At 32.3% G+C, this 26986-nt stretch overlaps 7 protein-coding genes across 11 annotated transcripts; 4 read left to right on the forward strand and 3 right to left on the reverse strand.

The window, feature by feature from the left end:
• The first annotated feature begins 1691 nt into the window (after window positions 1-1691).
• Window positions 1692-3280, forward strand: LOC108341635 (putative pectate lyase 2). Its single transcript, XM_052879379.1, has 4 exons — window positions 1692-2276; window positions 2476-2579; window positions 2671-2821; window positions 3032-3280. Exons 1-4 carry the CDS (start codon window positions 1692-1694, stop codon window positions 3248-3250), a joined length of 1059 nt encoding a protein of 352 aa, XP_052735339.1. The 3' UTR covers window positions 3251-3280.
• A 3473-nt stretch (window positions 3281-6753) lies between these two features.
• LOC108342120 (putative pectate lyase 2) lies at window positions 6754-8238 on the forward strand. The gene is made up of 4 exons (XM_017579827.2): window positions 6754-7413; window positions 7602-7705; window positions 7788-7926; window positions 8020-8238. The coding sequence occupies exons 1-4, from the start codon at window positions 6754-6756 to the stop codon at window positions 8236-8238; spliced, it is 1122 nt and encodes a 373-aa protein (XP_017435316.1).
• Window positions 7629-10008, reverse strand: LOC108342119 (uncharacterized). Its single transcript, XM_017579826.2, has 3 exons — window positions 9140-10008; window positions 8830-8874; window positions 7629-8739 (listed from the first exon to the last, which is right to left on the reverse strand). The coding sequence occupies exons 1-3, from the start codon at window positions 9942-9944 to the stop codon at window positions 8612-8614; spliced, it is 978 nt and encodes a 325-aa protein (XP_017435315.1). The 5' UTR covers window positions 9945-10008; the 3' UTR covers window positions 7629-8611.
• Window positions 10009-12730: 2722 nt separating this feature from the next.
• Window positions 12731-13768, forward strand: LOC108341636 (PKS-NRPS hybrid synthetase cheA-like). The gene has a single exon (XM_017579296.2). It carries the CDS (start codon window positions 12731-12733, stop codon window positions 13766-13768), a length of 1038 nt encoding a protein of 345 aa, XP_017434785.2.
• Window positions 13769-13792: 24 nt separating this feature from the next.
• On the forward strand, window positions 13793-14689 carry LOC128197563 (uncharacterized). Its single transcript, XM_052879627.1, has 2 exons — window positions 13793-14028; window positions 14101-14689. Exons 1-2 carry the CDS (start codon window positions 13793-13795, stop codon window positions 14687-14689), a joined length of 825 nt encoding a protein of 274 aa, XP_052735587.1.
• A 917-nt stretch (window positions 14690-15606) lies between these two features.
• Window positions 15607-20611, reverse strand: LOC108342224 (protein MAINTENANCE OF MERISTEMS-like). 5 transcript variants are annotated; one of them, XM_052879236.1, is made up of 6 exons: window positions 20453-20611; window positions 18794-19117; window positions 17348-17632; window positions 16616-17275; window positions 16010-16533; window positions 15607-15880 (listed from the first exon to the last, which is right to left on the reverse strand). In XM_052879236.1, exons 4-6 carry the CDS (start codon window positions 16685-16687, stop codon window positions 15730-15732), a joined length of 747 nt encoding a protein of 248 aa, XP_052735196.1. In that variant the 5' UTR covers window positions 16688-17275; window positions 17348-17632; window positions 18794-19117; window positions 20453-20611; the 3' UTR covers window positions 15607-15729. The 5 variants fall into 5 exon arrangements, with proteins under 5 accessions (XP_052735196.1, XP_017435447.1, XP_017435450.1 ...); XM_017579958.2 differs by lacking the exon at window positions 20453-20611 and having other exon boundaries at window positions 18820-19489; XM_017579961.2 differs by lacking the exon at window positions 20453-20611 and having other exon boundaries at window positions 18794-19489.
• Window positions 16850-25771, reverse strand: LOC108341637 (protein MAIN-LIKE 1-like). Its single transcript, XM_017579297.1, has 3 exons — window positions 25708-25771; window positions 17348-17598; window positions 16850-17275 (listed from the first exon to the last, which is right to left on the reverse strand). The coding sequence occupies exons 1-3, from the start codon at window positions 25769-25771 to the stop codon at window positions 16850-16852; spliced, it is 741 nt and encodes a 246-aa protein (XP_017434786.1).
• Between the last annotated feature and the right edge of the window lie 1215 nt (window positions 25772-26986).

Raw genomic sequence — 26986 nt, forward strand, 5'->3', positions numbered from 1 at the left:
TATTTAATAAGTGTAAGTATTTTTACCTTAACAATTTATCGTTTTTAATTTTAATCGGATAATTATTATTAGTTTAAGTCTCTTTCTCTCTCTCTATATATGTTCCTTTCATATTTATGGATGCCTGGTACACAAAAACATTTTAGTTTTCGAGGAATCTAAAGTTGAAATTTCTAATGCTTTGTTTATATTTTAAAATAACCTTTTTGAGAAAATCAAGTTTTTTTCAAAATTGTTCTCATATGGGAAGTTGGAATCTAACTTTTTGAAATTAAAAAATATCAATGTGATAAAAATATCCCACTACTCTTATTTGTTCACATAATGCGATAAATAATTAAAATTTATAGTAGAAATACCATGTTACTTTTTAATTTCCATGAAACTTGGTAAGTATTGCTATAAATATTTATGACAAATGAAACATATCTTAGTTTTTAATTGTTTTTTACCAATAATGTAATATATGGAGAGCTAGGACCTGTTTAGACCAAATGTAAAACTTGGTCAAATTAAATATTTACTATTTTTTTTTATAAAATGCTAATTCTATCAATCCAATTGTTGAAGTTTGTTATATTTGGTGACTGTGCATAGAAATTGTTAACATAATCTTTTCAAAAATAAATTTGATAGAAAAGAAGTTACACTTTCATACATAAATATATTTAATTTACTATTTATTGAAGTTTATCTCAGAACTAAATATATTTTACAAAAAGTAATTAATACAAGAGATATTATGGATTGAGTCTTATAAAATAGAACATATATCATTAATTACTTCTAACTGGAGTCTTGTAATAAGTTCGCAAATGTTAAATTACAACCATCTAACCATTAAATTAAAATATTTTATTGAAAAATATTTAATACTATATTAAAAATAAGTTATTATATATGATAATTTTCTAATTATAAGTGAATTTTACCTAAGATTAATCTGTTATAGATATGTAATTTATATAAAATTTAATGAAGATGATTGGTAAGACAATGGAAAAATATTCAATGATTATATATATACACACATATGGAAGAATGTTTACATTGATTAAAATTATTTGTTGTCAAAAGTAAATAAAAAATCTGTTTACTAAGGTTGACACCTAAAGTTTCATTTGATCTTGTCACGAGGATATGTTATAATCTGTCAATGTATCTTGTTTATTCAATGGTTGTGTATATGGCGAGCATGTTTCATTGAACACAGTCCACCACTAACTTATTATATACAACATAACCCCATCCGTTGAATTGGTAATTTTGGTTCTACAATCATAGATACACAAGATTCATGAATGTGTTGTCACTGTTTAGCAGCTATATAACCATAGATTGCAATCATTAGTCAACCAACCCACGTCTTTGTTGGATTAATCTACACCAATCAATTCCTACGAGTAACTCTCAAATCAAGCAATTCACAGCATGCATGACCTTCTTCAAATCGTGTGCACCACCTTCTTGATTTACTCTTCTATTTGCCATCCATATTTATAACTCCATCACCCTTTCGCCAGCGATCAAATTCTCAAGCTATGGCCACTTTAACCATTCTCCTAATGCTCTCAGCATGCTCTCTACTCACTTTAGCTTCACCACTGAATAACAGAGATTCAACAAAGGAGTTCGATGCCCTCTCTCCCATTCCAAGCTATATCACCGAGAGCAGCCCTAAGAATGTTGTGATGAACACAATAGATTCATGTTGGCGAGGCAAAACGAATTGGGCTTCTAATCGCCAATCCTTGGCGGATTGTGCAATTGGCTTTGGCAAAGATGCCATAGGAGGAAAGTTTGGTGATGTATATGAAGTCACCGATCCTTCTGATGACCCTGTAGACCCAAAACCTGGCACACTTCGTTATGGTGCAATCCAAACAGAACCCCTTTGGATAACTTTCGCCAAGGACATGGTTATCTCGCTGAAGAATGAGCTCATGGTGAATAGCTACAAAAGCATTGACGGGAGAGGAGCCAAAGTGGAGATTGCAAACGGGGCTTGCATTACTATACAAGGTGTTAGCCATGTAATCATACATGGAATCAGCATTCATGATTGTAAGCCTGGTGATGGTGGCATGGTTAGGAGCACTCCTGAGCATGTTGGGTATCGTGAAGGCTCTGATGGAGATGCCATCAGCATATTTGCCTCCTCCAATGTGTGGATTGACCATTGCTTTTTGGCTCGTTGCACCGATGGTCTCATTGATGTTATTCATGCCTCAACTGCAGTCACCATCTCTAACAATTACTTCACCCACCACGACAAAGTAAGAAATATGAAAAACATCTTTTCTTTTTCATCATGTATAACCAATAACTACTTTACCAATAACATAGAAAGAGTTAATAGAAGAATTTCTAACAGCTTTTTGTGTTTAAAATAGGGTTTGTTCACTTAAGAAACTTTGTATAATTTGTATCCAGAGGCTGATATTAAGGATCGTTTGTTGTATGCACTCCTTGCAGGTGATGCTGCTAGGGCACAGCGATGAATACAGCGCGGATAAAGTAATGAAAGTAACAGTAGCTTTTAACCACTTTGGCAGTGACTTAATAGAAAGAATGCCAAGGTAAAAGAATGGTTTGAATTTATTTATTTTTGTTCATTTCCTTAAATTAATATTGATATATTTAGTTATTTGGATGATGAAATGCATGCAGGGTGAGATTTGGTTATGCCCATGTGGTGAACAACCGGTATGACGAGTGGCAGATGTATGCCATTGGTGGCAGTGCCGACCCTACCATTTTCAGTGAAGGCAACTATTTTAAGGCTTCAGATGATTCTGCTGCAAAACAGGTAACTAAAAAAGCCACCGCCACTTCTCACAGAATCTTAAGCGTTTTTAGTGAATGTGGTTGATGTTTCTTTTCTTTATTATATTTCATAGACACAGGAACACACCATTTATAAGACGTGTATGAAAAATCTTATAATTTTTTTAGGCTTTACTTTGAAAAAGAAAAGAATGATTGAATATTTTTGTTTATTTGAAAGTAACAGTTGATCCGTTGATAATAGGTTACGAAGAGGGAAAGTAGTGAAAAGTGGAATAATTGGAAATGGAGGAGTTATGGAGATGAATTCTTAAATGGTGCTTATTTTGTGCCATCTGGGTATGGAAGTTGCAGCCCATTGTATTCATCTGCTCAAACTTTCACAGCCACCCAGGCATCCATGGTGCCCTTCTTAACTCTCAATGCAGGGCCACTCAACTGTGTTCTTCACAAACCTTGTTAATTACCTCTTTTCTTTATTTATTTTCATCATTTTGTTTCTTCAATTCAGTCATTTTTATACATAGCAGCAGAGTGTGAAAATGTTGGTGCAACCCTAGCATGGTGCATCTGGATCATTTTCTATTATTATAATTAACTTATGTTCTTTATTTAAATAATTGTATATTATACTCTTAATTTCAGCAAGTTATTTAGTGCTATAATCCCTGCCATATAATAAACTAATAGCTCGTGGAAGCCATTAAAACTTTTGCAGTTTCCAAATCAAGATAATAAGATGTAAATATATTGAAACCATAATTCCTAATTATTAGATTTTAGAGCGCGGGTAGGTAAATAAGTTAAATAAAAACTAACTTGATAAAATTTATTGAATAAAAATATATTTACAATCCTATTATTATAGCTACTGTTAAAAGTAACTTTGTTTTAATATAAGTTGTCCATTAATTTTATTTAAACGTAAATTAATATAAAAATTATAGCCCTCGTATCATGTAGACTTTTCTTGTTCACGTCTTTGGCATAAATTGAAAGTTTTGCCGTTTTGTTTTTCTTTTCCTATTTTTTTAATTAAAAAGTGGTACAAGACTCTTAACAAAAAATGCTACTTTTTTTTGTGTGATTTTCTTAAAGTTTGATTAAATTTAGGCCTGCCCAAAAAATAAATAATTTTATTAATTGAAAAAAATTTGTATGGATTTTTATCAAAGTATGAACTATGATATATTAACAATTTTTTTAACAATTTTTTGACAATAGATTATATGTCACTATTTTATTAGTCTGTCTATTTGAAACGGACCAATCACAAATTATCACATTAGACTGTTGTTAAAAGTTGTCAAAAAAAATTGTTAAAAGAAATATTATCTATGAAGAAAACATTGTTATATAAGGTTTAGTATATGTTTGTGGACGCGGACAAACTTTTCCCTACAAAAAATAAATAAGAATAAAATGAAATGAATTTTGTATAAGTTAAAATTAGAGTGTGCATAATTAATTATATAAATTGAGAAAAATTATATAAAAATTTTTACAAATTAGTTTGCATATAAATTAATTTTAATTATATATAAATTAAAAATAAAAATTCAAATAATTTAAATGAGAGAATTTTTATAAAGTTATATATAAATTAATTATAATTTATGAAGAAACTCATTTTATTAAGATACTCGTCCAAACAAATAAATAATTTAATTGAACGTAAGAAATCAGATTAACTAAGAAGAAAGAAGGGGTTCGGGAAATAAGTTTGAAAACATTAATATTGTTGGAAGAAGGGAATCAATTACATTGATTATATGATTTCTCTCCTAACAGTAAAACTCAACATTTGAACAGAAAAGAAATTATGTATTGATTTAGTAACGAGTTGTTAATGCGAGTAAGCTTATTTTTTCAGTTAGTATATTTTAGCACCTTATATATCATGGATTCTAAGTTGTTTTAAGGTTAAGAGTATTTTAATAATTTTCATTCTCAAAAAACCCTAAACCTTTACTCACCTCTCTCATTCCTCTGAACCCTTTTTTTTCATCTCTCTCCCTCCAATCTTTTTCTCTGTCATCCATACTGTAGCTCCAATTGAAAAAATCAGTAACACTTGCCGTTAAACAATTTGCCTTTGTAAAGATTTGAGTCATTGACATATTCACCTTCAGTCAAAGGTTCATTCAAGATCTCTTCAATTTCACTATCTTCACTAACCTCTCTAATTTTATCATCTGCATATGTTGAATCATCATCTCTAAAAAAAACCCTCCAAACCAATTACCAATTTCTTCGAATGTCATTATGCTTGTGAAAATTAGATAAAATTATATACGACAAAAATTATAAAATGAAAACTCATTATAAAATCATTTTTTGTAAGAAATTATTTAACAACTAGTGTTTCTGATTTTTTCCAGGCCAATTACAAATTCCTTTGATGTCATTATGCTTGTGAAATTAGATAAAATTATATAAGACAAAAATTATAAAATGAAAACTCATTATAAAATCATTTTTTTTTGTAAGAAATTGAGTATTTCTGATTTTTTTCCAGTCAATTACCAATTCCTTTATGCTTGTGAAAAATAGATAAAATTAGATAAGACAAAAATTATAAAATGAAAACTCATTATAAAATCATTTTTTGTAAGATTGTTTAACGGTTTCTGATTTTTTTAATTGGGGCTACAGTAACGATGACAGAGAAAAGGTTGGAGCGAGAGATGAAAAAGAAAGGGTTGAGAGGAATGTGAGAGGTGAATAAGGGTTTCTTTTTTTTTGTTTTGAGAATGAAAATTATTAAAATATCCTTAACCTTAAAACTTAGAATCCATGATATATAAGGATATTTTTGTCTACTAAAACCCGGTACACATTACTAAAATGTACCAACTGAATACGCGCGTTAACAAATCTATATATATATATATATATATATATATATATATATATATATATATATATATATATATATATATATATATATATATATATATATATATATATATATATATATATATATATATATATATATATATATATATATATATACTTGTTCTTTTTAGGTTACACATTATAACTTACTAGCTTGTATTAATAATCTGAAAATTGAATCCAACTGACCTATCGGATAAAAAATATAAGAGAGCCAGTCTAGCTAAAATAATTAATGTAAAGAAAAACCATTTAAATTATTAAAAAAGGATTAAAGTCAACTTTTTTAGTACAGTATATTTATTTTTCTTTGGAAGAAAATCCAAATTATTTATTATTTTTTAAGTAAATGTGTTACATTTAGTGATGCTATTATATATTTATTTAAATCTTGAAATTTAACAGTTCACTGTAATATAATTTTTATACGTTATTTGTTTTAAAAAAATAATTTAAATAACTTTCACATAATACAGAAATTAAATACTTTATAATTTATTTTAAAAGTAAAACAAATATTTATAATAGTTTACAAACGAAAGCCTTAATATATTTCTTTTGCAAACTATTAGTGTTTTTGGTTACGCTTTGGTGCATATTATTAAATTTAGTTCCCAATGTTTTTGTGCTTCATCATCACTACCCAATTAATAATTAATTATGATCAAATTAGTGACTAAAATCATTAGTTTTACAAATTTTTTCCAGGGAAATTAATTTTATAATGTTAGTGGTCGAACTAAACGAGCAATCTCATTAAGATATACTTAATTGAAATATATTTGTGAAAGTCAAAGACTAAATAATTTGGTACATTCAGAAATTTAATCAGTGTAGAATAAAATTTAAAGCATGAGATTTGCATTTTTGTCATCCTTGAGTGGAATTTTAGATGGTAATCGGCAATTAGCAGAGTCAAAGAAGCAGCACTCGTGCATCCACGTTTTGGTTAGCTCGATTAACAAAAGCAGAGAAATTAAAAGTCAAAGCTCTAAAGTGAATGCAGAACCTCATCAAACATCTATTAATAGAACTCACTCCAATATTGGTTGTCTCAGGCTTTGAAGCATGGCCACCTCTTCCTTACTCCTCTTGCTTTCATGCTTCATACTAAACCTTGCATCTTCATCACAAGCTGCAGTCCTGAACAAGATAGACTCATGCAGGCTTGCCAAATCCAATTGGGCATCAAATCGCCAAGCCTTGGCTGATTGTGCCATTGGCTTTGGAAGTGATGCCATTGGAGGCAAATATGGAGCAATATATCAAGTCACAGATCCCTCTGATGATCCCATAAAACCAAAAGCAGGCACACTTCGTCATGCTGTGGTCCAAACACAACCCCTTTGGATCATTTTTGCCAAAGATATGACTATTCAGCTCAAGAACGAGCTTATCATGAATAGCTACAAGACCATTGATGGAAGAGGTGCTAAAGTGGAGATTGCTAATGGCCCCTGCATTACAATACAAGGTGTTAGCCATATTATCATACATGGAATTAGCATCCATGATTGCAGACCAGGCAAAGCTGGCCTTGTAATGAGCACCACGTCTCATGTTGGTCATCGCCTTGGCTCTGATGGAGATGCCATTAGCATATTTGCCTCCTCAAATGTTTGGATTGATCACTGTTTTTTGGCTCGTTGTGTTGATGGCTTGATTGACGTTATTCATGCCTCAACTGCGATTACCATTTCTAACAATTACTTTACCCAGCATGACAAAGTAAGCATTACCATTCTTACCAAAAAAAACAATATCATTCAACACTACACTGCTATAAATGTCCCTTAATCTAGGTAGATTGACCTTAAAACGTTATTAGTAACTTCCGATATCATCACCCCTTTCATTATATATGGAGTATCTTTTTCTTATGTACGTATTGTTGACTAAAGATTCCTTGACTGCAGGTTATGCTGCTAGGACACAGCGATGAATACACAGCAGATAAAATAATGAAAGTAACAATTGCCTTCAACCGATTTGGTAGTGGTCTAATTGAGAGGATGCCAAGGTGAGAGTGTATTTTATAGATTGAATTTCCAAAGAACGGGTTTAAAAAAGGTATATCTATTAACTTGTTTGTATTCATGCAGGGTGAGATTTGGTTATGCCCATGTGGTGAACAACAAATATGATGGGTGGAAGATGTATGCCATAGGGGGGAGTTCTAACCCAACCATTCTAAGTGAAGCAAACTACTATGTAGCTCCGAATAACCCTGCTTCAAAACAGGTAAGGAAAAGGATACAATCAAAGTAACATGAAATGAAACACCATATCCCATTAATACATGGCAGTACAAATTGAATTGGCTTTGGATGACAGGTTACCAAAAGGGAAATGAAGGGAAAATTGAAGAGTTGGAAATGGAGGTCTTCTAAGGATGCATTCCTAAACGGTGCTTATTTTGTTCCATCAGGCTATGGAAGTTGTGACCCAAACTATCCACCTTCTCAATCTTTTACTGCTGCACCTGCTTCATTGGTGCCTTCTATAACTCTAAACGCAGGTCCCCTAACTTGTGTTGTTGGTAAACCGTGCTAGTTTTGTCTTGCATGCTGCATTTGTATGTTTCTCTCTCGCTTTTCTTGTTTTGGTTGATTCCCGAAGACTCGATTTGGAGTCATGTATCAGAGTAGGCCAATTAACTCCTTTGTAGAATTGTGACACATGCTAGATTCGTTTCGTAAGGATTGTTGTAAGAAAAAGTGTAAAGGATATGATTCTCCAGCAGAGTACTTTCTCTCTAATAGACTATATATACATAAAACCGACATTAGTAAAGAAGACCATATCAAACTCGGAAAAATTGGGACCCAATTCTATGACTGTATAATTGTGGTATATATAAATAAATAAACACAATGAAAAAGTAACAAAAGACAGATGTCGTCTGGTTCACATCATTTGGTTTTCTTCAGAATAGCCTATTTTCGTTGCTTTGGACACCACATGTGACTGGTGCTTTAGCTCTCACTTTCTTCAAGTACCAAACAGCAGCTCCAATTCCAAATGCACCGGCAACGGAAACGCCCGTAACTGTCCCTGCAGCCGCAATTCCAAACATAAGCCTAATCATCCACTTCAAAATCTCACATTAATTATATCTCTATCAACCGTTTTTAATCTCTGTACCTGCTATTACATGGACCCTCCTATTGTGCCTTGCAATGTCAAAATCTGTCAAACAACCAATAGTCTATTACACACTAAAGTAAAATTTAAACACTTAAAACCCAATCATTTGTCTGTGAAAAGTTTAAAACTTGAACATTTGAGACAAAAACATAACAAATTAACAGCCAATCGATGTGTATTGATAAGGCCATTTGAGGACTAAAACTTGGTAGTTAATTTGATTATAGGTGGTGGTTTTGTGCTGTATAATAGTGAAGAAACAAATGATGAGTATAATCTTAAAATATTATTGAACTTGAACATATACCTTTGCAATGAGTTGTGGAGTTTCCATCCTTACAAAGACACGTGAAGCTCTGGTTCCGCGTGTCAAATCCACAAATTCCAGCTCCTTTCAACGGATCCTGGCACTGAAGGCAGCGCGTGGTAACAGGTATATCAAAATCAATTCTGATACCATATTCCGGAACCTGATCATCAGACATAGGAGCACCAACGTTCTTCCAATAAACGCTAGCATAACTGGTGCAATACTTAAGCATCAACCTAAGAGACTCGGTGGCTTTGGGATAGTACGAACAACAAGTACTGCGAGGGAGCGCAAAGGAGCACCCAGGCAAGTGTCTGCACAGATAGCTAGCACTGTCACAGGAAGAGTCACAGTGTTCAGGGAAATGCTCGCAGAACATGGGCTTGGGCTGAATGATGACGTTGTCCTCACTGCAGTTGAAGAACATGTACTCGTTCTGAGGAGAGAGCTTGAAGTGGGTGCTGCTGTCCAAGCTGAAGGGTCTAGTGGGACGAAACCTCTCACCATCCTCGCAGCTCCACATGAAGGGATCGGTCACCACAACGTGTGGATCAGCGTAGCTAACGTTGCGAACCGGGTATCTTCCCGAAGGGGTTCTGAGTTCGAGTTTTCCCGAGTTGGAACATGCAAAAAGGTGTCTGTAGTATGGGCTTCCGCATCCGTCGTCGATGCCGAAGGGATACTTGATGGGGATGTCCCCGCAGGATGTTCTGCACACGCTGGACTGAGATGTTGTGAGAGTGAAAGATGATGAGAAAATGAGTAGTGATAATGAGATTGTGTGAATGAGAAGCACAGCCATGAGAGACTTTCTGAATCACTTGATGGTTTTTCGAATCAGAAGTAGACACAAGTAAGAAGTATAGGTGGTGAGAGCGGAAAGAAAATAAGAATATTAGTGAAGAGTTGCTTTTATAGTGTTCTTTTGCTTTTATTCCCTTTTGGTTTTGTTCTGCTTGCTTGTTGCTTTTGCTTTCTGCATTGTTAAGCTGTGGATTACTGGTTCAAGTAATCATCATGAGATTAAATAATTTGATTAATCCGTAAACGAGTTTTTAAAAACTGAAACTTAAAAAACTCTTAATCAAATTATAGCAATCCTTCACTGATTAATCCGTACTGTTGAAAATAATTTGATCGATATATTATATAAAGAAACTATCAACTTTCATTTTTTTGTACTTATTTCTATCTTTTTAATTGATTTTTCTACTGTCTTCGTCTTATAAGAAGTACATAATGAGCACCACCCATCTGGGCTGCAATTTCTTTTGGATCCAAAGGACAATAGTCCAAGTACAAGGATATTTATTTATTCACTTCTAATTTTTTTTAAAATTTTAAAATATTCAAAAAAATCCTATATTCTATTTTTTTAATGAATTTTAAAATCTATTAAAAAATATTTAACGATTTTTATAATACGCTAAAATATTTTTTAAATTTTTTAATAAATTTCAAAATTTATTAAAAAAAAACTTTCAACAAATTTCAAAATTTATTAAACCTTTTAAACAATCCTTAAATTTCAAAATTTGTTAAAAAAAATTTCAACAAATTTCAAAATTCGTTGAAAGAAAAATTCATTAAAAACCGTAAAAGAAAAAACGTAACATTTCGAAAATTGAAAATGAAAAAAAAAAACGTTGGGAGGTGCATGAAGAAACAACCCAAATACAAAGCACGAATTGGAAATCTAGCCCAGAAAATTCAAGAGTGTTTCATCCTGCACCTCCAAGGATTTCATCCTGCACCTTCAATTTCCTAAAATGTCCTTAATTAATAAAAAGTTTAAAAGTTTAATCTTTTGATTATTGAAAATTTCCGTACCACCATTGACTCCACCTCTATTTTCCACCAATTAAGAAACATGCATTCTGCTCCTCTATACCCCTTCACCCCTGCACTCCTTGGACCCTTCATTCCTGCACCCCTCACCCTTACACATCTTGCATCCCATTTTTTTTATAAAGAAACCATACGCTCTTTCACAACTCTTCACATGACTTTGATAATATTTTTTTTCTTGAGAGTGATTGAGTATTATCTAAAGAGAAGTATTGTTCGAGTGTGCAGTTTGGAGTGGTGTATTGGCAGCTTGACTCTTTGTGTTGGTGCAGTTTCGGATTACCTTATTCTTCTTTGTGTTTTTGCTGTAGAAAGAGGTTAGTATTTGTTTTTAATCTGTGTGCATAGATAGATTTCATGGTTGGATTATTACTGATGGAGATGTAATTTAGTTTCATTAATATGTTTGCATGCTACCGAAAATGAAGTTATAAACGTGTAAAAACGAAAAAACGATATGAACTCATCGACTGCGGATAGCCGATGATGCTTATCGGATGTGGAGATTCGATTGATGCGCATCGGATGTGGACATCCGATTATATGAAATTTCGGATATACATATCCGATACTCAACTTAGATTATATTAAATATTATGTATGTTGTTTACTTTATTTAGTTTATTTATTTTTAATATTTAAATTAATTTTTGATCTTACATATGATTTTGAAACAAATTGAGAATAACCAAATGCATAAGAATCAGACGTGGAGATCCGATAGTGAGAATTCAGGTATCAATATCCGATACATGTTTAATATTATACATAAAACTTTAATTATGTTATTATTTTAATTATTTTATTAATTTTAAAATTATTTATGATTTTGTATTAGTCTATAATGAAATTAGATATTTTTTAATTGATATAATTTTGTTTTCTAAATTTATTAAAATTAATAAAAGTAATTTACCATAAAAAAACTCAGTTACCAATCTCATATGGAAATTCGATTATATATATATATATATATATATATATATATATATATATATATATATATATATATATATATATATATATATATCGGATTTTCATATCCGATAATGAAAATTTTTCGTCTATCTTATTTAGTAACTATTTTATAGTAATAGTGCTGACCATACATTTTTCATGGAGAAAAACTGAGTTAGCTATTTGAATACTCAATTATTATATTAGCATTTATTTAAAAAATTGAAGATGGAACAATATATAATATATTAGATTTCCATAAGATATTTGACAGCCATTCATTTATTTATATAATTTTTAGTTATTTTATATATTATTTTATTATTTTATTATTTTATAATTATATTTAAGTATATGTATAATTTTTATGAATTTATAATATAATTAGATAATATGTAATTTTTAAAAAATAATTGTTACGAATTTTTCATAATTTTGCATGTTGTTTTATGAATATTATTTAAGTAGGTTTGTTTAATATAAAAATTGAATAAAACTAGATAACTTTATTTTTATAATTATTATTTGTTGTTAATATAAAAAATGCATTTTAAATATTTAATTTTTATAAGTTTTAGATATAAAAATTGTTATGAAAATTTTTAATAATTTTTTATATAGTTTTAAGTTTATTTAACTAGGTGTTTGATTTAAGTTAGATTATATTGTTCATAAATTTATAATTGTATAATTATTGTATTAGTTTTTGATTTTATAATATAATTATAAATTATAAATTTATTGTTTTATTTTTTTTATTTTTTATAGGTGATTATAATTTAAATGGACGAATATCATTATGGGATGGATTCTGAAATAAATTGTATCATGCTATCAGAATTTTCATCATTTATAAATGAGGTTGCTGAGGAAGATCTGACGAATAATTTCACAACAAATAAATTTTTTTCTTCTCGTGAAAACTTAACTGAATGGGTAAAAGGGATTGCATATAATCTAGGATTTGTTGTGGTGACTATAAGATCCGATAAAGCTACCGGTCAACCTGGGAGGAAGACGTTTGTGTTGCTAGGATGTGAAAGAGGCGGAAAATATAGAAAATACAAACCTGACCAACCTAGTGCATATGGCACCCGAAAATGTGAGTGTCCTTTTCAGTTAAGGGGCAAACCATCTGGTAATGGCGATGGATGGGTATTACAAGTGATATGTGGATACCATAACCACGATTTAGCAAAAACTTTAGTGGGGCATCCTTATGCTAGTAGGTTAAATCCTACTGAACAAGCAGTACTTGTTGATATGACTAAAACCCAAGTAACACCAGCAAATATTTTGTTGACTCTGAAACAAAATAATGAGCATAATGTAACTACAATAAAACAATTTTACACAGCAAGGTATACATATAAACGCTCATTGAGAGGGTCGAGAACTGAGCTGCAACAATTGATGATGATGTTGGATCGAGATAATTACATACATTGGAGTAGATGTGCGGAGGATTCTGAGGTTGTTAGTGACCTCTTTTGGACACATCCTGATGCAATCATGTTATTGAATGCATTTAATGTTGTTTTGTTAATGGATTCAACTTACAAAACAAATAAATATTGGTTGCCATTGTTAGAGATTGTTGGTATGACATCTACTGGGTTAACCTACTCAGTCGCATTTGCATTCTTATCAATTGAGCGTCAAAATAATTTCACTTGGGCTCTTCAAAAGCTTAGAGGTTTATTTTTGACATCTGATACCGGTCCACAAGTCATTGTCAGCGATATAGACTTGTCTTTGATGAATTCCATCGACAATGTCTTTCCTCAGTCATATCAGTTGTTATGTCGCTTCCATATTTAAAAAAATGTCAAAGCGAAGTGCAAAATGTTACTTGATTGTAAGGAAGCATGGGATGTCATAATGGAAGAATGGGAGAACGTCATGGATTGTGAAGATGAATCTATGTTTGGGGACTGTGTGAATCACTTTGAATACACCTGTCGTTCATGCCCTTTATTATTTGAATATGTGAACAATACTTGGATTATTCCATACAATACTTACTTTGTGAAGGCATGGACAAACAAAGTTATGCATTTAGGGAATACAACAACGAACATGTATGTTTTAATGTTATATTAGTTTACACTGTATTTGAATATTTGATAATATTGTTGATTTATTTTTGTTAGGGTTGAGTCTGCTCATTGGAACTTAAAGAAAGTATTGGGAAACAGTATGAGAGATCTTTGTTCTTGTTGGGATGCCATTCATAATGTAATTGTGTTGCAACATAATAAGATCAAAGCGTCGTTCGAAATTAGTCTGAATCTTATGAGTGAAGCTTATAAAGGCATAAAATACAAAAAACTTGTTGGACGAGTATCCAGATATGCTTTAGGACTAATAGCTAAAGAATTAGAACGAGTAAATCTTATAGGTCTCAATACGGGAAGATGTGGATGCATACTTAGACGGACGTATGGTGTCCCATGTGCCTGTGAATTAGCACGTTATGCCCCTGGTATGATTCCTTTGGGTGAATTTCATGTGATGTGGACAAGATTGTCTATTTCAGATATTGTATCGAATGAATCACAACCAGAGTTATCCATACAACATGAGGTGACTATGGTTGAAGAAAACTTTAAGGAGGTTGAGATTGGAGGTAAAGTGACAATTAAACAAAAGTTACTTGACATTGTTTGTCCTGCAATGACATCTATGATACCTCCATTGCATAAAGTTAAGACGAAGGATGCACAAAAGAAAAAACTTTAGAGAACAGAGAGGTCTACAAAGCGTGATCCCTCATATTTTGAGCATGTAGACACATTTCAGTCAACAATTGAATCTTCGTCTGCAAAAAACAAATTTCAACTAAAGGATAAACCTAGGCAACGAAGGAGAGTACCTATGATAAACCAATTTCATCCTATTTGTCAACCATACATTCTCAATGTTGTTGATGTCATTGCTGATGGTCACTGTGGCTATAGATGCATTGCTGCGTCATTAGGGCTCGGGGAAGATTCTTGGCCCATTATACGAAATGATCTTTATAAAGAACTGAGTCAGTGGCGTGATGAATATGTGACACTAGTGGGAGGCTATGATAGACTAGAACAGCTCAGGAGGTCTTTGATGGTGGACCCACAGTCAGCGGTACGCGTTCATATACTTGACAATGTATTTATTATTTTTTTTATTAGTTTTATCATAACAATTTGTTTTATTCCTTATAGGCTAATGCAATGAAGTTGATGACTATACTAGACATTGGGTATGCAATTGTTAATCGATATAACGTCATCCTAGTTTGTCTTTCACATAGTCAGAACTATACGATATTCCCACTACGTACCAGACCGCCTTCTGATGTAAGACAGCATCACTTAGTATGTATAGGACATGTTAACGGCAATCATTTCGTACAGGTAATATTATTATTATTATATTTAATTGCAACATGATAAGATTTTTTTACTAATAAGGAATTTATAGGTTCAACTACAAGATGGTTGTCCTTTGCCTATGACAGATGTGATATGCTCAACTAATTGTTATCCATAGGCGCGAATGTGGTCATATTCGTATACAAATAGGATGCAAGCATTTTCATAATTGATGGGTGTTATTACCTCCTATGTTGACTTAGTGGATTCATGATGTAATGTTGTTTTAGTTAAAAAATGTAATGAAAAGAAACATTAAATATCATGCATATATAAAATTTAATGTTATTTTACAGGAAAAAATAACATAAAAAATGAGTCTAAAATAATTATTTAATGGGATACAATAAAACTATAAAAGCTAATTCAATTTGAAGTAGATGGTTTTCCACGAACATGCTTGTCACGAATATTCCTGGCAGCTATCCTGGTCGGTGAGTACTCTTCAACGGCTGCATCAGCTAAATCCAGTAGCTCCCGTGCATGAGTGTATCCTATCGTCCCCTCGGGAATTTTCCTACAAGAGAGCATCTGTTGTAACCTTTTACCAAATGTCCTCACTACACCCTACATTATAACGATGACACATAATTATATAAGCAATCACAACAAATTTATATAATATAAATAATGTAGGTAAACATACCAGCAACCAGACTGTGAAGCCGATCTACGACGCTGCAACACTTCATCAGGAATGTCACGTCGGAGTTTGGGAGCAAGACTCGGTCGGTCGTCATCAGTAGCACGAATAATGTAAGGATGAGATATGATCCTAAACCAACGAAGGTAACCATCAACACAATCATATGAGAATCTACTGACGGACACACCCCTAACAACGTGATCACGATAGTGCAACCACACATCATCGGTCGCCAGTATGTCCGCATCTGCAACAACGGGTGGGTCTCGAGGGATGGACTGCTGAAATCCAAACTGCCTCAAAACACGCTCAGGCAAATGTCGAAACAATGTTTCACCAATCCTGATCCATCCCGAGAACATACAAACGCCGTAAATTGTAAGTGCATCCAAGTGTACCATGACCTCTAAGAGGGTGGAACCCTGCCTCGGTGACTCCCACTTTGCAGCACGAGGTCTGTCTTCCATGTACGAAGACATCATACGCCTTCTTCCCAATGTAGGGAAGTGCTCATATATCCAACTCTACAAAACAAAAAATTATACATTATTTCATAATCGACATCGAAAATTTTCAATCAAATCAATTCGTAAACTAAATTTCTACCTGTAACCGAGTCAAATAACCTACCATCTGTCTGGTCGAAGCCAAGCTGGCATCTCCTAACTGGTCATACATGTATGCTAGTGCAGCAACGCCCCAAGCATATAGGCCACATGTGTGTACGTCTCTAAAGAGCAAAAGATAAGACACGCGAATGGATGTGACAGTCTTATAAGCAAATATACTGCATCCAACTAGATGCAACAAGTATGCCCGGGTAGCGTACTCCCACTACTGCTATTCACAGTGCTCAGCGTAGATGTCTCGAAGCCAGCTCAATCTGACTTTCACACTGTGAGCTGCAGTTAACCCAGCACCAGCTCTCCCGCCATCCACGCCTAAAAGCTCCACAATGGCGCGTCTACTGTCTTCAAAATCTACTTCCTCTAGATGACAGAACTGCCCTAAAACTGGGAGGTGCAGCAACGATGACACATCATCTAAAGTCAAAGTCATCTCACCCACGGGGAGATGGAAACTGCTAGTCTCGAAATGAAATCTCTCTACAAATGCCAGCCGTATACTCCTATCGACATAGTCATATGACATGCCCACCAAAGACATCAGACCAGAACCATTAACGATGTCTCTAATGCCCTCGTGGCAGGATTCTAATCTGTTGAACTTCTTCCCATGGGAGATCAACTTGATCTCGTCCCGTTCCTAAACAATAATATTTAGTATAAAATTATTTCAACTAAACAATATTCATTAAAATTAAAGTTTTCCACTTACCCGACCTTGCCATATCGCATAAGCAACATGGTGAATGCAATGTGTCAATACTGAAGCGTTTAATGGACCTCCAGGAAATCCACCTTCAGCAACATCCTCATGATCCTCAACTGCATCCTCGTGAAACCTCACATCTCCATGGTCCTCAACATGAATATCAGACTCAACTGCTCCACGTCTTTTACGAGCAGAAGTTGTAGGTCTCCGCCTCTCACCCTGTGACGAACTCTCTCCGCGATGTGAAGAGGAACCTCCTCAAGTACGAGCCATGTCTATTCTAAATTTCTTTATTAACAATAATATTATAATAATTAAAAAAAATTCACTAATAAAAAATATTAAATTATTCAAAATAATTTATTTCAAATAAAATCAATTTAACTAATTCATTATAAAATTAAATAATATATTATTACAAACAAAATAACTTAAATCTCTAACAAAATTATAAATATTTCAAATAATTACAAAAAGTAATTAAAACATTTTTAACTAACTGTAAAAATCTAATATTTCACAAAAAAAAAATAACAAATCTTCTAACTATAAAAAAAATTAATTCAAATCTTGATATAAATAAAAAATTAATTCAATTAAAACAATTTTATTAAAATAAAAATCAAATAACTATAAATTAAAAAATTATAACAGAAAGTTTAAAATAATTAGAATCAGAACATTTAAAAAAATTAAAACACGAATTTTGAAGTTATTATAACAGAATATTTAAAATAATTAAAACAGAAAATATAAAATAATTCAAACAAATAATATAAAATAAATTAAAATATTTAAATTTATTTAATTAAAAATAAAAAAAATAATTTGAATCTTTATATAAATAAATAATTCATTCAATTATAAAAATTTTATTCAAATAAAAATCAAATAACTATAAATTAAAAAAAAAAAGAAAACAGAAATTTGAAAATTATTATAACAAAATATTTAAAATAACTATAACACAAAATATAAAATAATTAGAACAAAAAATTTTAAAAATTAAAACGGAAAATTAAAATAATTAAAATTATTTTATTAAAAGAAATAAAATTATTTCTTTATATCAATAAATAATTATTTCAAATATAACAATAAATTTAAAAATTAAAACAGAAAATTTAAAATAATTATAACATAACATTTAAAAAAATTAAAACACAAAATTAATAATTATTATAAAAGAACATCTAAAATAATAACATTTCAAATAATTCAACCAAAGCAAAATAAAAACTGAATATTAAATTAAAACATAATATAAACAAAATAAAAAAAATGAACATAAAATCGGGTATGGAGAATTGATAGGGGCTGAGTCGAATCTCCATAACCGATTCAGCATTTATCGGATCTGGACATCCGACTGTATCGGTTATGGAGATCCGATTCAGTCCCTATCAACTCTTCATACCTGATTCAACCAGATCTGCACAAGAAATCTACCAGCATAAAAAACAATACAAATCAACCTCCGTTGGGTGTTGAAAGGGACCGTAGGTGGATATTTCTCTGCACTGGCCGGCGTTGGATGAGCTCCTCTATCTCTCTGGCCTTCGCGTGACGACCAACGGGACGACCAACAGACAACCTCTGTGCGAGAATGGACGACCTATGTCTGCGAAAATGGACAACCTGTGTGTGTGCGACAATGGAAGAGGAAACTGCTGGGTGCTACTGGAAAGCTTCCGATTTGAAGGAAAAGCAGTGTGCTGGGTGCTACATGAAAGAGGAAACGTAGAGGAGAGGGTCCTGGTGCTGTGTGGCAGTCTGGAGAAATGAAATGCCAAGATTGAGGATGAGATGAGAGAGAGAGAGAGAAAAAGCGTGGTAATAATATCTCTGTCAGAATCTTTGACCACTTTTAATTTTTTCTTTTAAAATATTAAATCCTCTTAATTATGGGTATTAATGATGGGTGATGTAGGTATTTTAAAAAAATTTGGAGGTGCAGGATGAAACACTTGGAGGTGCAGAATGAAACACTCAAAATTCAACTGCACTGCGACTGGGGAAATAATGGAATAGGCCAAAAAAAAAGGAAATAACAAAAGCAATCTGAAGTCACTGGAGACAGATGAAAGCGAATGGGCTTTAAACGATTTCGGACAACGCAGAATAAAACTCCAAGCCCACTTGAAAAATATGTTCGCTGAAGAAAAAAATAATGATGAGAGATATCACCACACACCGTCTATCTTACTATTCACCACCTCTATGTCCACATCAACAGAAACACCGTCATCATCACTCACTCCACTAGGGTTTTGAACCAAAAAATAATAATTTTATGTTGGAATTAAATTACAAAACCATTAAAAATTTCCGCCATGAATCCCAGCTATTAATTTATTTTATTAATATATCAAATATTAAAAAATGAACAGGTCTAAGTTATTTAAGTATGTAGAGTGTGTGTATATATATTTATATAATTGTGGCAATGGCAGTGCCATGCATTCAATGTCACTGAAAACTATATTATTAGTTCACGACATTTTCTCCCTTGCGGCTGAGAAAAGAGACCAAAAAACTCATCAAACACACGAAAATACGTGACATCAAAGCTGGCCAACAAAAGCAAGTGAATCAATGAAAACCATATTAGTTTGGATCATTTCTATTGAAATTCGATAAAATTATATTTAGATGACAAATAAAACAAATTCTCGATTTACTATAAATAAATTAGTCAAAACATGATAATGCATTACTTAAGTGAAAACACTCATAAATTTATTAACAAGTGTTAACAATAAACATACAGATAACTTACTACATATTAAATAATTAAAATAACTAAAAAATTGCATATGATTTTTTTAAAAATGAGTCATGTTTACTGATTAAAATTTAATCAACTATATATTAATAAGTGATTGTATGATCTAGATCTGCCATCCCTAAGATCAAATTATTTTATGTATAAGTTTTGTTGAAAGTTATAAGTGATAGGGCAATATATAGAAGAGAGTGATGTGTATTGTTGCAACAGGTGAATCTGATGGAAGTTGGAGAGCATGCAAAGAGGTATTTAAGTAAGATAAAATGATGAGGATAATAATTGTAATGTGAAAGGCATCAAAAGGTGTCTAAAGAGCGTACGCAACAAATAGCTGTCATGATGCCGTTCGCCGCATGGCTCTGAATGCAATTTGGTCTGCTTATTTTCTACAATCCCTGCTGTCACAACCTAACCTCTCACCATATTTCTACGTCAACACAAGTAAGCCACGTGGGGCAGGATCTAATCGTCAACCAATATCCTAGTCAACCCTAACCTTTTTCTCCTCTCCTCTCTTTCTCCTACTCCCTCCTTTTTATTACTAACATCTCTCTCACCATCAATAATTCAACTCAAATTACTCTTTAAATAATTGCTGTTTATGCATCATCAATAATTCCACGCTTTTCTTTATACAAATTTTGAAATTTAAGATTTCAGTTTGACCTGACGGTGAGGTATATAGTGAACTCTTAATAATTATGTATCAATGTGCGATACGTACGTCATTGACTATTTCCCTTATTATAAGACTGTCTATATTTCTCAGAAAATAAAACCTATATATTACCTGCATTTGCTGACCAACGACCAACCATGTCTGACTAATTATGCTCATCACAACAGTTTTTCCTTTCCAAAAAATTAAAATTCCACTGACCAAGTTGTGAGCTTATGAGGTCCCTCAAATTGAACGCTTTAAATTCAAGAATTATTACGTATAGGTGTTTGAACTTCCCTTCTGCTGCTTTTAATGAGCCTCCTCGAGTAGTATACCAGTGCTACTCTCTATCTATGGAAGTTGTAAATTTGTTAAGGTGGTCTTTTTTTCTACGTCGGCATCCGCCACTATATATATAATATTACCATGTGCCAAACATCTGGTTTCGTTGTTAAAAGTATTGTGACATGTTAACTTTTTTTCAGATGGGTTAGAAAACAATTTCTTCACGGGATTGTATTTTCTCCCTCAGCAGCCTCATCTGTTTGCCAGATACTTTTCTTTGGGCGTTGGAAATTATTTGAACGCAGACATTTCACTCTGCTACTGTCTGCAAATCGATGCAGACAAAGCCATGCGTGGACAATTATCCGCTCTTGGGTTCACAGTCTAAACCACGAGTTTGGCTATTTGATTATAATTACCCAAACAAAAAAATACAAATAAAACACCAATTATTATACTTTAATATGACTGCCAAACATGATTTTCAAACAAAGGACGTTCCTACGTTGTTGTTTTTTCATTTTATTTTCGTTTCCTTCGCTCAAATAAAATTACATTATGTCTGGATTGAAACTTTATATAATTTAAATATAAGTATTGTACTATATGATATACCGATCGAAATGGATTCTAATGGTTAATCAATCAAAGTGGTGGTCACAAGCCTTATAAATAGATAACTGATGTCCAGGTACAATCATCATTTTCTATCCTAATAAAATATAGACCTCTTTATGAAACATATCTGACTTGAGCGTCGGAGTGTCTCCTGCAGGTCAACAACCCATTGGAGTGGATCGCGTTATCAGGGAGGATTGAAGATCAAAAGAGAGCAGAGCAAAGAAGGAAGACCGACCATCGGACCAATCCAACCGAAACATTTTGGCGCCCACCGTGTGGCCGAGCGGCATGCCCATGAAGCCACGAAGAACCAGACGCGCTCGGTCTCGACATCGCTACTTCGGATCAACACCAGGTTTTGCAACAAGAATAAAAAATTTCATCATAATTCCTAAAGGCATGTCTTTTGTTTTGAGAACTTTCAAGAACGTTCAACCATACATCCAACCTTGACAGGTTCTAGTTTTCATTATAATTTCCAAATTATAATATATTTGTTTAACTCATATTTTTGTGAGTAAAAATATTATGCACAGGATCGTTCAGAATTGCGTTCAACGTTGTACCGACTCTTAATTTTAAATTATAAAATATTATGCAGATTTAGAGCTGCGTTCAACCATGTTAGGTTTTAACGACTCTTAATTTTAAATTATAAAATATTATGCACAGGACGTTTCAGAGATGCGTTCAACCTTGTCAGGTTCTACCAACTCTTAATTTTAAATTATAAAATATTATGCACAGGTTCAGAGCTGTGTTCAACCTTGTTAGGTTCTAACGACTCTTAATTTTAAATTATAAAATATTATGTGCAAGAAGGTTCAGACCTCAACTTGGTCAGGTTATAATGACCGTTCGGGGGAAGTCAGAAAAATGACTTCAGAAATCTCCGCTCAACGCAACAAGTCAGAAAAATGACTCCTGCCTCAGAACCGCTCGGGGGAAGTCAGAAAAATGGCTTCAGAAATCCCCGCTCAACGCAGGAAGTCAGAAAAATGATCCCTGCCTCAAGCCGCTCGGGGGAAGGTAGAAAAATGGCTTCAGAAATCCCCGCTCAACGCAAAATGACTCCTACCTCAGGACCGCTCGGGGGAAGTCAGAAAAATGGCTTCAGAAATCCCTGCTCAACGCAAGAAGTCAAAAAAATGACTCATGCCTCAAGCCGCTCAGGGGGAAGTCAGAAAAATGGCTTCAAAAATGCCCGCTCAATGCAGGAAGTCAGAAAAATGACTCTTGCCTCAAGCCGCTCGGGGGGAAGTCAGAAAAATGGTTTCAGAAATCCCCATTCAACGCAGGAAGTTCAAAAAAGAACTATTATCAGTCAACTACTCAACAAGTTCAGCTTTGTCAGGTTTCAATGCCTTTTCATTATAAAAATAAATATTGAAACGTTTACTTTATTTAAAAGCATATTTTTTGGAGTGAAAATCTCTTGGAGAGGGAAAAGTGTCAAAGAGAACTCTTAGCATTTTCTGTTCAGTCTAAGGAACAGATCCAAAGAGAACTCCTAGAGTTCGCCGCTCGGTACATAGAGCAATGAAGACTTAAAGCATCAAAGATAGACTCCCTAAATACAACGTGAGCGACCTCTTTTAAAGTTCATAATAATCCCTACGCACCTCTTTTAATAAAGAGTTTGCTGGGACTAGGGGGCTCATGTACTATATGAAGTATACCGATTGGAATTGATTGTCATTAAGCAGGTACTAATAGGTCAGATTGTCTTACGCTCTACAAATAAATGACATTAATGATTAATTATTGAGTTTGATTACCTAAAATATATTGCACTAATGGTTAATCAATAGACGTGTCGGTCACAAGCCTTATAAGTAGACAACTGATGTCCAACTACAATCATCCTTTTCTATCCTAATACAATATAAACCTCTTTATAAAACATATCTGACTTGAGCGTCGGAGTGTCTCCTGCATGTCAACAATCCATTGGAGTGGATCGCGTTCTCGGAAAAGATTGAAGATCAAAAGAGAACAGAGCAAAGAAGGACGACCGACTCTCGAACCAATTCAACCTAAACAAGTATTATTTAATATGATTTGAATTTTGATAATATTTGAATGGTTTCAGCGAAGCTTATTATTTTACTATATACTCACATTGTGTTTGTTTCTATATATCGCATTCTTCAAACAAATTTGAAAAGGGGATAGTTTATGTTTATTTTTCTTTTTGGATTTTGTGTGAAACTGTAGGAAAATGTTGTGGGATCCACTACGACAATGGCTCCCTTGTCCCTTCTCATGTGAGGTGATCTACGTGGAAAGCCAGCTGGAGACAGAAATTTGACCAATTTACCTCTTCAATCCAATATTTCTTGTTTCATGTGTTTTGAAATGAGCTTTATTATAAAAAAATTTTTAAGTCGTTGAATTGTTGCTATGATTGAATGATTATGTATGTACTCTAATAATGTGTTAATAGTATAATAAAATGAAAATTTAATTAATGGATATTATATGATTTTCTTGTAACAATTTTGACCTCTTACTTTATGAAAGCAATTTTTACATTATTTAATAAAAATATTTATTTGGATTAATAAAATAAAATATGAATAGTGATAATATGTACATTTATATTGTTTAACAATTAACTTTATAAGAATTTTTAAATTCAATCAATTTAGAATACCTCCTGGGTGTCTTCCTCAACGACAAACTATCAACTCAATTATATATTCTAGATATATGTACATGAAAATAAAAATTTTAGACTTGGACTCTTCAATAAAGAAAAGGAATATATATCTTAAAAATAACCTGACCGTCTCTTTTTTTTTTCACACATACAAATGTAAAGCTATTTGAAAACATATATCTAAAATATTCTATTAACCAAAAAACAAACAGAAATGTGTTGGATAAAAATATATAAATTCTATTAAGTAAATGTAAATATAAATACTTTATATAGTTAAAAGAATGATATGGAGGTGTAGAAACTTAGATTGAAAGATTAAGCTAATGGCAGGAGTGAATAAAAGATGAAGAATTACTGTTTCTTTTCTTCTTTTTTCTTCAAATGAAAAAAAAAACATCTTTGAGCTGTCACTTTTAATAATGCAACTACATATATTTTTATAAACAGATCAACGCATAAAACAACGCTAATCAAAGAATAAGTTAAGATCAAAAAATTATTAAAACAATTACAATGCTGATAAAAAAATTAAAACAATTACAATGACTTAATCAATTAATTAAATTTGTCCCACCATATAACTTGGCAGCAGTTGAGAATTTCCCGGACAGCAATCAATAGAAAACAAAAAATCAAATTTTCAGTCAAAATATAGAAAAAGGCCATAACTCCATGTGAACTGAGTCTGAGGGTAAGCAATTTTCATTTTATACGCATATACGTTGTTTATTTTAGGAATCTTCGTCTTAATGGGGAGTAGGTTGAATATATATATTACAAATTTCCTGATTCAGAAAATAGTTATTTTTTATAAAATTTAAATTATTATCCATAACAGAAAACTTATAAAGCAGTTTTTATTAATTCCTTAAATAATGTTACATGATCAGGGGTGTTAACTTTTATATTCTTTAATTTTTATTATTTCGTATACTTTATTTGATAAAGAAAGAAAAGAAAGATGCTGTTAAATGATAAACAGCTACACTTTTATGTAAGATCTACGTGTTACAGGTGTCTGGAAAGAATTTTCTGCTTTATGCGTTAAACATACCTTCTCAGAGAAAATGCAAAGTAGAAAGTAACTTACGCAGATGAGAAAAGAAGTATTTTCTTTATTCGTCAAATACATATTACTTTTCATTTGTCACATTCAAATAAAATAAATCCTTTTTAATTATTTTTTTTCATTTTACTTTTAGTATATCCTCTATCAAGTTGAACTTTTTTATTCAAGATAGATTTAAACTTTTTTCTTTTGGATCATCATATACTCCTCCTCAATCTAATGTGAGACTTAGACTTTTACATAGCTATACTCTCTCTCAACGGGACTTACTTACCTGAATACCCTTTGCCAGAAAGACTTTCGATATAGGGACCATTATACTCGTCTGAGCCGGTCATCAAGGCAAATCATAGACTCTGATACCACCATTGCATCTATAAAGAGAAAGACAAACACTATCACTGTTGGGTCTATCAAGAACAAGACAAACACCAATGAAATCTAAGCTCAACCATATAAGGGATTCCAACCACTCTCTACCAAAAACCTTAAGGCAATGGGTTAATGAGTCTTTCATCTTTTATAGTGCTCTACTTTCTTATTTCTATCCAATGTGAGACTTAAACTCACACTTGGATTCCCAACACTTTCACCCCACCATAAACACACCAAAATCAAAAGTAACCACCACCATTCATCTATTGTTTTCGAACCAATTTCATTCTCATAGTCTTATCTTTTTGTTTTGGTTCAACCTAACTTGAGAAGGAACTTATCAACTTTTCTTTCAACCAAATAATAAAATTATTTTTTGAACTTTATTTTATTTTCTGGGTTAGAAGAAATAATATGAAAATATGTTGAAATAATGAAGGGCAAAATATGTTATAGAAAATGAGATGAAGTGTTGAAAGTGGTTAGTCAACGTTCAATGGACGTTGTGTTTCCATTAATGTGGTTATGTTCAATGGTTTGGGGTAAAATGGAAGTTTTTGTTTCAAAGAAGGACTCCGGGTAGTCAAGGTAAAGAAAGGAAGCTTGGCTCGTGCGTGCTCTTTTTTTCTTTGTCTGGTAACATCAAGAATTGCCTTTTCCCCTTCAACTTTAGCCATTTTTCAAAAGAAGTATTAAAGGCAATTTGAAAGAGACCAAAGCCTAAGAACAACGTCGCCAGGAATTGAAATTTGTTGATGCATGGAAGCAAGAAAAAGTTGTATGTACGGATACTGTATATTAAACTAGTATTTCCCTCGTATTTTCCCCTTCTAATTACTATTCACGACTTCGGGGAATAAAACGGTTCAGAAGGTAACCTCGTCTTAATACTTTCCTCTCTCACAATTTATGGATTTTAATTTCCATTTGAATTTTAAAAATATATTCATCTAATCGATTATTAATCTTTAAAAAATCGAATGAAATTGATTTTAATAATCTTAAATTTTATTATTTTTATTGCGTAAAATCATATGTTTTTAAAATGACTCCTATTGTCATTTATCACGGGATCATATTACATCAGTGGTTATCTTGGAGTAATTCAATTCAATCGTGTAAACTTATTTTAAAATTTTAAAATTATGAAAATTAAATAATGTTTTTAATGGTTAAAA

Source organism: Vigna angularis, chromosome 6 (assembly GCF_016808095.1).
Source record: "Vigna angularis cultivar LongXiaoDou No.4 chromosome 6, ASM1680809v1, whole genome shotgun sequence".
Classification (NCBI taxonomy): Eukaryota; Viridiplantae; Streptophyta; class Magnoliopsida; order Fabales; family Fabaceae; genus Vigna; species Vigna angularis.